Source organism: Rissa tridactyla, chromosome 3, assembly GCF_028500815.1.
Source record: "Rissa tridactyla isolate bRisTri1 chromosome 3, bRisTri1.patW.cur.20221130, whole genome shotgun sequence".
Taxonomy (NCBI): domain Eukaryota; kingdom Metazoa; phylum Chordata; class Aves; order Charadriiformes; family Laridae; genus Rissa; species Rissa tridactyla.
Window position 1 is genome coordinate 20004548 of NC_071468.1, and position 13856 is coordinate 20018403.

At 45.1% G+C, this 13856-nt stretch overlaps 1 protein-coding gene and 1 long non-coding RNA gene across 2 annotated transcripts in view; one reads left to right on the top strand and one right to left on the bottom strand.

The window, feature by feature from the left end:
* Nucleotides 1–9775, top strand: LGALSL (galectin like). Its single transcript, XM_054197127.1, has 5 exons — nt 1–113; nt 278–349; nt 504–592; nt 1061–1238; nt 3957–9775. Exons 1-5 carry the CDS (start codon nt 81–83, stop codon nt 4098–4100), a joined length of 516 nt encoding a protein of 171 aa, XP_054053102.1. The 5' UTR covers nt 1–80; the 3' UTR covers nt 4101–9775.
* The window catches only part of LOC128907812 (uncharacterized), a 28044-nt gene continuing 15385 nt past the window's right edge, over nt 1198–13856 (bottom strand). The window contains exons 3-5 of the long non-coding RNA XR_008465744.1: nt 2576–4259; nt 2360–2472; nt 1198–1536 (exon numbers count right to left, since the gene is read on the bottom strand). This is a non-coding gene — a long non-coding RNA (uncharacterized LOC128907812). The remainder of the gene's footprint in view (nt 1537–2359; nt 2473–2575; nt 4260–13856) is intronic.

Consider the following 13856-nt stretch of genomic DNA (forward strand, 5'->3'; position numbering starts at 1 on the left):
CCCCTCCTTCCCTCCCTCCCTCTCCCCCGCCCCCGCCGGTCCCCCCTCCGCCCCGTCCCCAGCGCCGCCGCTTCCACAAGATGGCGGGGACCGTGGCCGAGCGGGACGCGCTGGTGAGTGCCGCTTTGCCACCCCTTCCCCGGGGCTCCGGGACGGGCAGGGGGATGCGGCTGGGGGGGTCCGGGCAGGGCAGGACCCCCGCGGCAGGGACCGGCGGGGCGGGAGGCGGGAGGGGCCGCGCCTACCCCTGCCTCAGCGCTCTCCTTTCTACCTGCAGAAAATAGAGGACGGGCATTTAAACAACTCCCTGGGATCCCCGGTGCAAGCTGATGTGTACTTCCCTCGCTTGGTAAATCACCTTTATTCGGATTTTTCTTTTTTTATTTATTTTATTTTATTTGGTTCGGGGTTTTTTTTTAACACCTTTACCCCCGGCTGCACCACGGCGGCCGCTGCTGATGCCGAGTGGCCCTGGCCAACCCCCCCTCCCCTGTCCTTTCCAGATCGTCCCCTTCTGTGGGCACATCAAAGGAGGAATGAGGCCGGGAAAGAAGATCTTAGTTATGGGCATAGTGGACCTCAACCCCGAGAGGTAACACCCGGGCAGGGCTGTCTCCCGCCGGGGGGGGGGGGGCGGGGAGGGGGGACGGGGACACACACGGGCACACGGACACAAACACAAGGATCCCTCCTTTCTGGAGAGGGATTATTTTTATCATTTTAAATATAGCGTGCTGATTTCTCCTTTGACCCATAGAGGGGGCATTTCTTTAAGGGATCCTGTTTCCCAGCATTTCACCTGGGAGTATAGGAGCATATATATATGTATACACACACACACACATATATACACGCATACATGCACACACATATATATATGTGCTATAACCATGTTCTTGTCCCCGCTGAGCTTTCGGAGCATTGCCTGAATGAGCTGAGCTGTCACCCCGCCATGCCTTTACCGTCAATGGCTTTAATAAGCTGAGAAATGAAATGGGCGGCATTTGGGGCCGATTTACTTGTTTCTGGGTGAACGAGAGCCGTTTCGTGTGTGTTGCAGCTTTGGCATCAGCCTGACTTGTGGGGAGTCGGAAGATCCTCCTGCGGATGTGGCTATTGAGCTGAAAGCCGTGTTTACAGACAGACAGTTTGTCAGAAACTCTTGTGTGGCCGGAGAATGGGGGGAAGAGCAATCGTCTATTCCTTATTTTCCATTTATACCGGACCAGCCTTTTAGGGTGAGTACCCGGACGACAGTGGCAGGCACCGGATCTGATAAAGTGTAATGGGATGAGAGTCGCGGCAGAACCTGACTTGCCTCTCGTGAAATCACCAGTCTAGCCCGTGCTTCTCCGGCTGAGGCACACCGGTTGCGGGAATGTTTGTTGTCCATCGGGAGCTGCACGGAGATCCCGCTGCTGCCTGCAGCTGCAGGCAGTTGCAGATGGGGCTGCGGACACCTCACCGGGGTGCTATGACAAGCGTGAGGTTGTCACGCTGCGTGATGAAGCGCACTTCCTGAGCTTAGTTTTATAGCTGTAAATTAAAAAGTACCTCTATGTTATTAGTGCATTACAGGTTATTACTGGAGAACGTAAATACACGGTGGGACTGCTGTATGTTTTGATGGTTTTTTTAATGGACATAGTGTTTGCAGTTTAGTGCGGCTAATAAGGATCTTGTTCATCCTTTGTCTCCAGGGATGTTAGGCTGAGGTTGACCGTAGCCCTTCGTGTTAGCAGATTAAACAGCTAAGCAATAGTGGTATTCTTTTCTGAAGCCTGGGATTAAATCTCCTGTTAAATTTAAGTCCATAGCCGCTTGGAAATGGTGTACGTGGAATCGCTGTGGTGCAGGGGATGGACTGGGTTGACCTAGAAGCAGATTCCCATCTGTGGTGTTTATGGTTATGTGAAGATGTCTTTGCAAATCAGGACTAACAAAGTATGCAGCTGCAGAGGGCTGCTTCTTTCTCAGCGGCTTCACTACATTGAGGAAAAAAGGCTGCATGCCTTCTCCACGCGGCTGACCCAGAAAAACCCTCCTCCTCCTCCCCGCCCCTCTTATGAAACCTCGCCGTCCCCTCTGCTAAATGCCATTGCTCTGACCAGCTGCCGAACTCTCTTAATCCATCTCGCCCCCAAGATAATCTCCCCCAACCCCAAAAGCTCACTGTCTCCCCAGACGCTTGGGCTTTGAGGGGGTCTTTACGACTGGTTTTGCTTGTGAATGGGTTGCGCTCGACTTGCTTCTACAAACTCTCCCATCAGAGCTGGCAACACCCTTTTGGTGCATGTGGGAAATGCACTTGAAAGGGCTTGGAGGCTTGGTCCTGCTGTGGCAGAGAGGGTTACACTACCTGCTGCAGTGGGTGGTGGCTGGGCCAGTCAAATTGCAAATTATGTGTTTTCTGGGTGTCGCACTGACAGTTGACATGAGAGGACAGCAATATTGCACGTTTGGCAGGAGATACTGTAGAAAGGGATAGAAAGGAAGGAGTTGTTCTTTTTCTTCTTTTTTTTTTTTTTTCCCCCAAACGCACAACTGGAATTTAGGCCCCCAATTGACTTTGTACCTTTGATGGTCTCTCCCTCTCAGTGAATAAATTAGACTACTAAGTGTTCTTGACAATTACTTGTGACCCAGTCCAATTATCATTCTGGCGTGGCCCAGGGTGATCTGGAAAAAAATGGATCGTAAGCAGTGTTGAGGCTAACCATATCTTTTACATAATGTGGCCTAAGGCTGGATGCACCTGCTGTAGTGACACAGGAGCTACGTGGCAACACGGGCACATCCCTGTGTACGTGGTGTGCTACTGGGTCCCCAGGAGCTTAAGTTCTCCTGGACTGTCTGCTGCCACTTCTCCTGCTGCAATGTGCCCTCAGTCAGTCAGGCTTCGGCGCACTGAGTTTATCACTGGCCCCGTTCCCATTTTTATACGCTGTAGTAGCAGCAGAGTCAAGTGCCTGGAAGCAGCACTCAGCTCCAGACTGCCAGCCTCTTGAAATGACCCAGGATTTACATTTGGCTTCCCTGCAGATTTTCTTCTTAGCCTGTCTGGACCTGGAGGTCTCCAAGGGCCTGTGCGAGAAGCACAAGTTCTGTGCCCTCATATCCCTGCTTCCTCCCGGGACAGCTCCAGCGAAGCTTAACTACAGGGCACCCTCTCAAGCCACCCCAAACATCAGGAATCTCCCGACTTGTCTAAGCCTGTTCAGCTCCAGGCTTTGTTGCTTTTCCAGAGCGTTTCTGCCGGGCTCCAGGAGGAGGGATGAGCTACGTCCCTCCCTGATCCTGGTTGTGTCCTCCCTGATTGTGCGAACTGTCTAGTTGAATTCAAGCCATCCTGCACCGCGTTTCCCTCACTGTAGCCCCAGTATGGAGTCTAATCCAACATGGAGTCCTGGGCTGGCTGCAGGCACAATAGCAAAGGCTTTTTAGCTTTGCAGCAGCTCTGTGCGTACGTGTGGGAGGGGAGGGCAAACCTATCCCTCCTCTGGTGTTCACTCCCTGCAAGTAAATTAAAGGAAGCTTGGAAAGCATTGCAGAGGGAACTGCCCCTTCATTCTACAGGAAAAAAAAAATCTGTAGCAAGGAATGCAAGATTTGGGTCGGAGATACAATTTCTTCTCCCTGTAATAGCAGTTTGAATCTGTTTCTGGCATTATTCCAAGAGACAAAACCTCCCTGATGCCAGTGGGACTGGGTTCCAGAGTGCTTCCCACCAGGACAGCGTGAGATTGGATTAACATCCCTGTAAAGTAAGAGCAGATCCATCATAGTCTAACTGGTTTCATGGGGGCAAACTGGTCTGGTTGTTAGGTAGCACATAAGTAGCAACATGTGTAACAGCACCAAGACTACTTAAAGGCTAATGGAGAGCTCTTTGCATTCTGTGAAATAACTTCCCAGTTACCCTGCGAACAACATGCTTCATCATTTTATTTTTACAGGTCGAGATACTTTGCGAGCATCCCCGTTTTAGAATATTTGTGGATGGACATCAGCTCTTTGATTTTTACCACCGTATTGAAACACTGTCAGCAATTGACACGATAAAGATAAATGGAGATCTTCAGCTTACGAAACTTGGCTGAGCTTGTTAGGACTGCAGATTCCAAACCGGCTCAAGTGCCATCGTCCGTTTGGAGAAGTGACAGCCGGCTCTGGACACAGCTATGGTAGGAAGGCTGCCTCGTTCCTTTTCTGCATGCAGTTCTTCACTCCTGTGCCGATGAACTGGGCTGTTGTTTATCCTAATGAAGAACACTGTTGGTTAATAGACATTGAGCCGTTTTTCTTGGATCAAAATAGCTCACCTGTGCTGGATAATCAAATTGGAATGAATTCAGAAAGACTTGCAGTCTTGTTTCAAATATCACAGAAAGGCAATTTCTGAAATGCAGCGCTAAAACCTGTTCCTGAACAGCAGTGACACACACATACACACAAAAAAAAGTTTTTCTTTTGCAAATATTGTTTCTGCACTGAAGTGGAGTAGTGTAGCACAACACAGGGCCACGTGCTGACGTCCTTACCTGGGGCCTGAGCGTGGTTCCGTGGAAATCAATGGCAAAACTCCCACTCACTTTAATGGAGTACAATTAAACTGTCTAGTCCTTAGTCAAGCACAATTCCCACTGATTTCTATGGGATTTTCTGCACACGCCTGGGGGCCAGCTCTTCTGCTGGTGTAAATCAGCATTACCTCCATTGGCTTGCAATGGAATTTTGCTGATAGCTCCCAGCCGCTGATTTGGCCCAAGGACTGTGCAAAAACTGAATGGGGGTGTGAGGACACAGCCTGTATATTTTAGTCAGGGTATTTGCATAGAATGTAGATCGTTACAAGTTTTTGCACAATGTATTGTTAATACAATTTTTAAAGCTTATCTGTAGTTTATTTATTTATACTCATTGTATGTATTATTAGTAAAAATGAACAATCTTACTGATGGTTAAGGACAGCAAAGTGTAAACATTTTGAATGTACAAAATGTCTTAGATTCTTTGGGTAAACTTTACATATCATTCTTGAAAAATCATGTTTCCTATCGAACATTTAGTTACATTTTAATGGAGCCCTCTAGGCCCTGGGAAAATGCGGGCACGGTAGTTGGTGGGGGTGGGAGGAACTCTGCATATTCACTAGAAACTGTTTTTCAGGGCTTACTAACTTTGCTGCACAGGATAGGTTTGAGTTAAAGTCGATCTGTTTTAAAAACTTTAACAGCAAATTTGTAGGTTTAACTGCACTTTTATAACTTGAGAAAAAGTTACATTTGGCAGTCTCTTAGTTCAGAAAGAGAACCAGCCTCTTTCCAAGGGAGATGGGAGATTTTTTGCACTTGTTTGAGAACATATTCGGCCTTTGATATGACAATTAAAACTTGTCTAGACAGCCAAGTTATTAATGCTTGAAAATCAGCTACTGCACATGAATAATAACTTTTCAAGTAGCTTTTTAAATAGTAGGTATAGCTGTATAAACACAGTCATTGCGCTACACTATAAATGAACACAGCCACTTTTCTTGACTTCTTTAGGACTAAATACACTTTTTTTCCTTGGCTGCTCACAATAGACTATAGCAGGTCTTTCTGAGTAGTTATAATCGTGATATAAACATATATTTAGGCAATTTTGAAAACATGTAATATAGGGACTTTCTAAGACACAGAATACAAAAACATCCTTTGTAGCACAGTATTTAAAAAAAAAGAAAAAAGAGAGAGAGAAGGATCTCACAAACAGAACTATGTTAAACCTGCAATAAAGCTGTGGTTTAAAGCAACCAGAACTGGAATGTCCAAAGTTAAGGGTAGAACGCCAGTTGTAAAGCCTCATTTTGCGCTAATTTGGCCTGCAGTTAAGAAGCCTTAGACTGCAAGCTGAAATTCCAACTGTGGCCCTAGTCCAAAGCCTGTTGAGGTCAATCAGAGTCCTCTGAGCACAGAAGCCTGATTCTTATTTCATGCAAGTGCAAATCTCTTTGTAAAGCCAGGGGGGTGGTGTTGCTGCTGCAGACGAGTTAAGAATCAGGCTGCCAGCTACAAAATAGAAGTTTAAAATGGAATTTTTAGCCTTAACATTGACATTCCCTGACTTTTCCTCCTTTTTCCAAATTAAGAGAGAACCTGTTGTTTTCCAGATGATCTTTTTATCTGGTGTGTGGCTTTTAAGTTGTATATCAGATTCTATTTGTACTCCAGATTGAATCTTGATAAGAAATGTTCCTATCTTGCTCTGTTTTTACTCTTTTACATGATACATAATGACTGTGTCATTTTCCGTTGTATAAAGAATGCTGACAGTGTTTCGGTACAAAATATATTCTTAAAAATTATGATGACAATAATAAAAATCCAAGGGAAAGGTGCTTCTACATGAGGTGTTTGGATTTTTCTATAGCTTGGAAATGCTCTCTGGTTCGAAAGCAGATACGGGCAGAAGGTGAATTCTGTTTAGCACCCTCCCTGCCTAGCGCTTTCTCCAACTAGATCTGTAAAGCCAGGTTTGCTGATGCAGTGCCATTGCCTGAGGCTGTCCTGCTAGTCCAGTGGGCCATAAGTAGGAGGCTGGAGACAGCAAGTAGCACCATGACCCTGCAGTAGCACAGAACCAAAAGGGATCTCCCTGACAGCACAATGCCAGTAGAGGTTTCCCCTCCGTGCCTTTACTGTAGCCCAGAAAAAGCGATTTGGCTGACTTAAATTTTCAGCTGCTTGGGATTCCTGGTAGCAGGAGTAGCTTAGCACAGCCCTTGGACTTTTTCTATCCTGCACAGGCTCAGCACAGCACAGTGCCTAGGCCAGGGATGTTGAGATGAACTCAACACACCATCATGACGGCCTGCCTTACCTCTGTTCCCACCTGCTGTGCTGGGCACTCCCAGTTTTTTCCTGCTCCGGTAGTTCATCTCGCGAAAATGCTTTTTTGAAACCGATTCTGGTTTTGCCTTTGCATAACTCCACCAACCACGGCGCCCACCACCTGATTCTGCCCTATTGTGGTTTCTGAGCCAGGCTTGGAGGCAGGAAGGGCTGTGAACCCACTTCTGATGGGTTGTGGTTTGGCTGAGAGCTCAGGAAAGGGCAGAAAGTCACTGTTAAGGCTTCCACATCTATTTGTCTAACACTGGTTTGGAAGCCTTTTTACTTTTCTTTTGCTCTTGGGCAGTGCCTGGCCATGGCAGGCAAAAGAAGGATGATGTCTATATAATCAAGGGCTGTTCCACGCATGCTTGGCTTACTTTGGTTGATTGTCTTCAGAAGCTACTGTTGAACACTTCTATGTGCAGTGTAAGTCAGAGAAAACCGAGGCCTTAAACTTTTCTGTTCAGTTGGACTTTGAGCCAAATCCAAACGTTCAAGATGGGAGACTGTGCTGCAAAATTTATATCTGAATTTTTTGGTCTCCACAATTTAGAGATTATTCAGATCTTCATTTTGGATATAAGCCCTACCAGACCTGAAATAAGACTGACTCCAAATTGGGCCAGGTTTTCAAAATGTTGTTCAGTAGGGACAAGTAGTCTGTGAGCTTCTTGGAAGCTGCAATTCTTCAGGACTAAGTGAGTGTGTGAACCAACTTTTGAAATCTTATGCTAGATTTTATTAGCTGAATATTTCCGTGGTTTCCTCTGAATGAGGAAATGAATTCTGAAATGAAAGAAGCCTTGAATGGGTAAAACCCATGAGGAGCGGAACCCCTCAACTTAGCATAGCTTTATTTTTTCCAAAGAGGAAAAAGCAAAAACAAAAACAAAAAAAAAACAACCAAAAAACCATGACCGATTTAGTTATATTTGGAATTGGCTGTGATAAAGCTGATTTAATTACAAAAAAAAAAAAAAGATGTTATTGCCTACTCAGAAAGAGCCTTGAAATACTTAAGTATCATGTGAGGTAGTCTGTGTCTAAACATATTTCACATAAACTTTTTTTTTTCACGCAGCCAAGTTGTTAAAAATGTTACAAAAGACCTTCTTTTTGTGTCACAATTAGAAATGTTTGCCCCACCTTCAAAGAACATTTTGTACTAAATATTCATATGTTGTCTATGTGAACTTGCACTAACATATATTATATTCTCCCTCCCCTCCTCGACTCGCTTGAGAAGAAATAGGCGTAATATTGCTAAACCGGTTGAATGTGACATCTGCTTGAGGCATAGCATCTTTCTCAAGGGCTGTTTTGAGTAAACAGCCTGAAAACCAAAGGGAGGGCCTGATTCACCATTCTGCTGTGCCAGCTTTCCACCCCTGTCACTCTCCTGCTGTGAGGCTGAGACTGAAGCCCTGAGATTTTAACGTAAGGGAGCAGCACTGAGATTTTTATCTTCCGCGATTTAAAACTATTCACTGTGGAGGAAATAAAAGAGTAGCCACAGCGCTCTCAAGCTTGGTAGTAGTGTTGGGGTAGCATGACATGCTGTAGTCCTAACGGAGTGTGAGTACAGAGAGAGGTAGTGGGCATTTCAGAGCCAGCCAAGAGCACAGGCTGTGGAGCTGCATGACAGTGTCCCGGGGATGGGCATTTGCCACATTGTTAGCTGCCGCCTTCTGCAACACCACACCAGGACACACAGCAAAAAACCAGCATTGCTCACAAATTTGGAAAGCATGAAAGGGTTCATGTTCCTACCTGCCTTCTTTGAAAGAGGCTCCCAAATAAATAATAGGAATAGCCATGCCACTAAGGTACTTTTTTTCCCCACAGACATTCAATTGGTGTATCTAATGTGGGGCTCATCTTGCCTCCCATCCATGACAGGTGTTCCCCGCAGAAACCCACAGCTCTGCTTTCCACACTACGGCTGGTTACAGTGACCTTTTCATGCAGAAAACTGCAGAACTGCAATTCTGCTGAGCCAGTTCAACTAACTAAGCAACCCCCCAGCACCCCTGGAATTGATGGGACAGCATGAGGAACAAGAGTCAGGCTGAGGGCAGCCCTAAATGCTCACTGAGATAAGCACAGAAATTAGGAAGAAAAGCTACACAAGGCTAGGAATGGTTAGTGACCTGATGAGATTTTTTGTAATCATGGGTATTGTTCTGATTTTCACACGTGGATCAGAAAGCATACAGGTGAAAGTCACTTCGCAGTAAATAGCGTGTGGGGTTAGAACCAAGGCCAACACAAACAGGGAGAAAAAATGAGCTGCAGACGCTTTATCTGGCTTTGATACACCCTCTCAGCTCCTCCCAGCAATCACTGCTGTTATGAACATACACAATTACTACAACAAGAAGATTTAGCAGCATGTGCAAGATCAAAATAATAAACTCATACTTTGCCACAGGTCCTCCCTAGCTTCAGTTGCTAGGCCTCTCCATCTGCCTGTCAACAAATAACCATATCCTGCTGCTTTTAAAATCCATGGCAAAAATCCTTTTGACTTTCATGGAAATAGGTCCATAAGAAAAGGGGTATTTCTAGCTCTCCCTCTCCAGTTATTTTCAGCTGGGGCATACTCAAAAACTGAGTTTATTTTTAAGTATGAATAGAGGACTATTTCTGTCTACATTATCCATTTGATAGAGTCAACAGAAAGCACAGCTTTTTTCTGCTGCAGTAACACTGGTTTTGCAGTTAGCTGACGAAATGTCTTATATTCATTACCTTCTGATTTTTAAAAGTGAAGGGTGTGCACGAAATGACCGGGCAATAATAGTAATATGTATCATTCACCACAAATCTATTTTTATGTGTTGTGCCAATTTCATAATGAACTTTTAATAACAATAAAATGTGAAATCTTCACTAGGTTTTTCTGTCTTTTATCTGAATTATTAGTGCTCAGTACACACCCTCTTGACTTCTTTAATTTCTGGCTTCTTTTATGTTCTGACTGTTTTTCAGAGGTAGCTAACTCTTTCCCTCATAAAACCGTAGTGTGAAATTTTGGCATGAGATGTGCAGCTTTGGTAACAGCTTGTGTAAAACTCCTTTACAGTTTAAACACATTATACAGAACAATCAAATAACTTCATTAGAGGAAAGAATAGCTTGCTTACTCATGCACGACTGCCGCTGACATCACTGGGCAGCGTAAGCCTCAGGAGTTAACAGGCACAACTCAGACCTTATGGCCAGGACAGGAGACACCAATGCCTGGTCACTTTTGCATAGGATAAAACAGCCCATCAGCAGCGTAACTCGCACATATGCTCAAGTTTACTCTGGTGGAACCAAATTCATGGGTGAGGGTTACATGGTGAGTAAAACCACCATATTGGCTCCAAACATAAGTTATTATGAAATCCAGTGTTTCACTTGTTGTCATGATCCTAACTAAAGTTCACATTGACCTAAGTGCAAGAGGAAACTTTTAAGGTCTCAGCATCTTTCAGTTAAAGCTATTGGAAAAATTCTGCATGACCCAAACGGGAAAGGATTATGCCCCACATCCAGTTGTGGCTGTAAAAAATGAGTGAGGTTTCTGAGGGAAACCTCAAAATCCAAGCGGCAGATGAGCAGGATTTGAATACAGCTAGTTCTGTGGGTTTCTTCCCAATAAAATGACTATGAATCAGATGCTCCCCACACAGTTCAGCCTAACTCTAACCCATAAGCATGGATCTGTGGCCATCCCTGCTCAAAGCCAGCCTGAAATTGGCCCTTTGTTTACTATACATGACCCTAAAAAGGGGTATGTTAAGACATCTAGAGATTTTGAGTTCAAACACAGCATTAGGTAACCTAGATGCAAACCAGAAATGGCTGGGAACAGTATAAAGGCAGCATCTAGTCCCCACCAGACAGCAGAACAACAGCAGCCACATAAGTGCTTGGGGGGATTTTCAAAAGGGGGAATATATACATAAAATTTCACCACTTGCATTGGCTAAGTCCTGTAGAGGCCCTTGAAAAGCTCTCCTTTGACCTGTAATACTGAGTAAACTACAGACATCTGTTTTAGGGGGAAGGAAAGGAAGGGGTCGCCCACTCCATTGAGAGCACCTGGTATGGCAAGTGCCATGTGTACTTCTCTCCCATTCAGATCAGTACGACTGACGCCTCACAGCTGGGCCTTATTTTGGCGGAGTGTTTCTGAACTTGAAGTCAAGCCAATTCATGTTGAGGGATTTACTCACAGGAATACCACGAATACGAGTGCTAGCACTGCACTGGATCTTATTTTTGAATTATGACTTTCATCACTCTTCTAAGAATAGAGGCTGGCTTCAAAACATCACATCGACTCCAGCATTCTCCAAAGGTTACACATTTCTCATCCTGTTCAGGTTTTGAGGCTTCAGTTTGCACACCGGTGCCTTGCTAGACCAGGGCTGTTATGCTGGGGACAGGGGGGATCATTCAGTGAAAGACCCTGAGAAGGAGGTGTCTTTCAGCAGCTCTCTTCCCAGCAGGCAGAAGGAGACCTGCAAGCCCTCTCAGCAGCCACAAATGACAGTGAAACAGAGCTACACTGACTCCTGGTTTGCAGAACAGGTCTTCCTTGGGACACTGAAACATAGGAACAAAAGCCTGGTTAATTAGAAAAAAACTTCATTGAAGCTGAACAGTAAATTTTAGCAGCAGAGAAAAGCCAGGGATTTTAGTACTAGGCAATCTGATATTAGCAGCCAAGAGCCATGCTCTCTCGGTGCCCAGAGGCCATGGGCATGTGTTGCTTCAATCGAGTAGAGAGGCAGAGCTCCGTGATGTGGAGCAGCCCATTGCCAAGCGCTGATGGAGATGCTGAAGGTTTCCGAGAGTGCTCAGTGTCTCTGCCTTTGCCTGGCTCCAAAACCCCTTGTGATGGGAGAAAAGCCAGTGCTGACAGTATTGTAATGTATGACAAGCTGCAGTAGCAGCTCCAGCACTGCGTGCTCAAAGAGGCAGAGAGGATTCTTTCCTGGCTGCTCTCTAAGAAGTTTTCTGTTCAATGGGAAAGATAATCACTGTCTAGAAGAGATCCAGCCCCAAACCGAGGACAGACTATGGCTTTATGTAGAAGAAACATTCTTGGGAAAGCAACAGATTCACTACAATCTCCAGGGGAAAATTAAATATTTTAATTTAAAAGTACAAAGGCCACAATGAGGACAGTGGGGGTCCTTTTACACCCCATTTTTGGAAGAAAGATACAATCAGCTACAGTGGCTACAAAACAGACTCTGAGGGGCAAAGCTGGGAGCAGCTCTGGATTATTGCAGGGGTGCAGAACACAATTTCCACATCCATTTCCCTCCATTTCCACTGCCTTTTCTCAGGGGTGGCAGGTCCTCTCCACAAGAGAGAACCGTTGCTGGAAACCCCACAGCCAGAAGAATTCTCCTGTGACTTCAGAGCTTTCTATGTCCTCTATAGACACCGACCAAGGCGTACTTTATTTAGCACCACTCACTGAAGAACTTCAAAGCACTGACAAACTTTACAATTCGTGTTAATTCATGAATGCTTCTCATTTACTGCTGTTATACCATGGGCAAGAAGAGGGAAGAACAGAGATGTAACAACAGTTTCTCAGCAATCAGTGCTGTAATTTGTAATATACTGACTTCCATGCACCTAATGTCTCAACACTGTGACTTTTGGCTACAACACTGGAGTTCAGACTCCCAGGCCTCCTCCTTTGCTCCCAAGGCAGACATGTTATTTTGGACCAAAATATCCAACAGTAAGATTGAGTAATGCCACACACTGTGAGTAGCTCCTCTGGGATCAGAAGGGCTATTTGCAATGCAAAATCCTTCCAAAATATGCTTTTTTAAACAGTAAAAATTAAATGGCATTCCATCAATTTTTTGCAGCCTCCACTGACTCACAGTGCTTTCACCTTTAATTTAAATAATGCAGAAGAGAAGCTGGAACATGGAAGATCAGGTTTGTTAGCAGGGAGTTGTTTGCTGCACGTTGAATTCAAAAGATGATGCGCACACATATTTTCCTAGACAAAATACAGCAATCACATCCTGAATGATGCAAACAGGTAGATCTCTCTTGACTTTGGTGGAAGTACACTGATTGATAGCAACTGAGCACCTGCTGGAGTATGAACTGGTGGAGGGTTCCCATAATAAACCTAACCTCCTTGAGCTATTCAAAAGACGCTCTCAGGCAAAATAACGGGATTCTGTTGAGCAAAGGGAAGCACATGATTGTTTTAATGCATTGTACAGCTGACGCTGTGATAATGCAGGCTAGAAGATGATGATTTTAAGTGAAAGGGAAATCAGTTGAAATTATAATTGTTCTCTTTATGTATTACCAGATGTATTGATTACCTTCATCCTGCGTGTCACTGGCAGCTAGGGAACATGATACATTATCTCATGCTAGTGTTGGAGAGCAGCAGAGATTGGTGTATTTTTAGAAACAAGATTCCCACAGTGTAACTGTAGCAATTGGATGATCGTACACATGCATATTAAAATGCCAACAGATGAATTCCTGGACAGTGCCAGCAAACATTTCACTGTTTGGGGTAGGAGGAAAGGGCAGGAATGAACAGCAGCTCAGAAGTTCAACAACTGACAAGCACAGCGCTTCTACCTCCAGGACTGTGCCCTGAGAGCTGTGTGGCTCACATTGGCCAGCCTGAAAGGGAAGCTGGTAAAAAACAGAATCCCACTTTCCAGGATGAAGAGATGATGCATTTGCAGGTTAGACCTGCCTTACCTGGCCCCGTAACACATGAAATTACATCTCTGTACCAGTAAAGGGAACTGATGGCCATCTATAGACATCCTCCAGGGGCTCAGTCCTGGGTGTCAGCTGCCAGTGGGCAGCGTTAGGGCGTCTGTATTGCACAACAGCGTATGGTGCAGAGGTCCCTGGCTCACTAAATCTTATCAAGATTGCAGAAGTGCAAGGCTTATGGCTGGTCACAAAACTGTACAG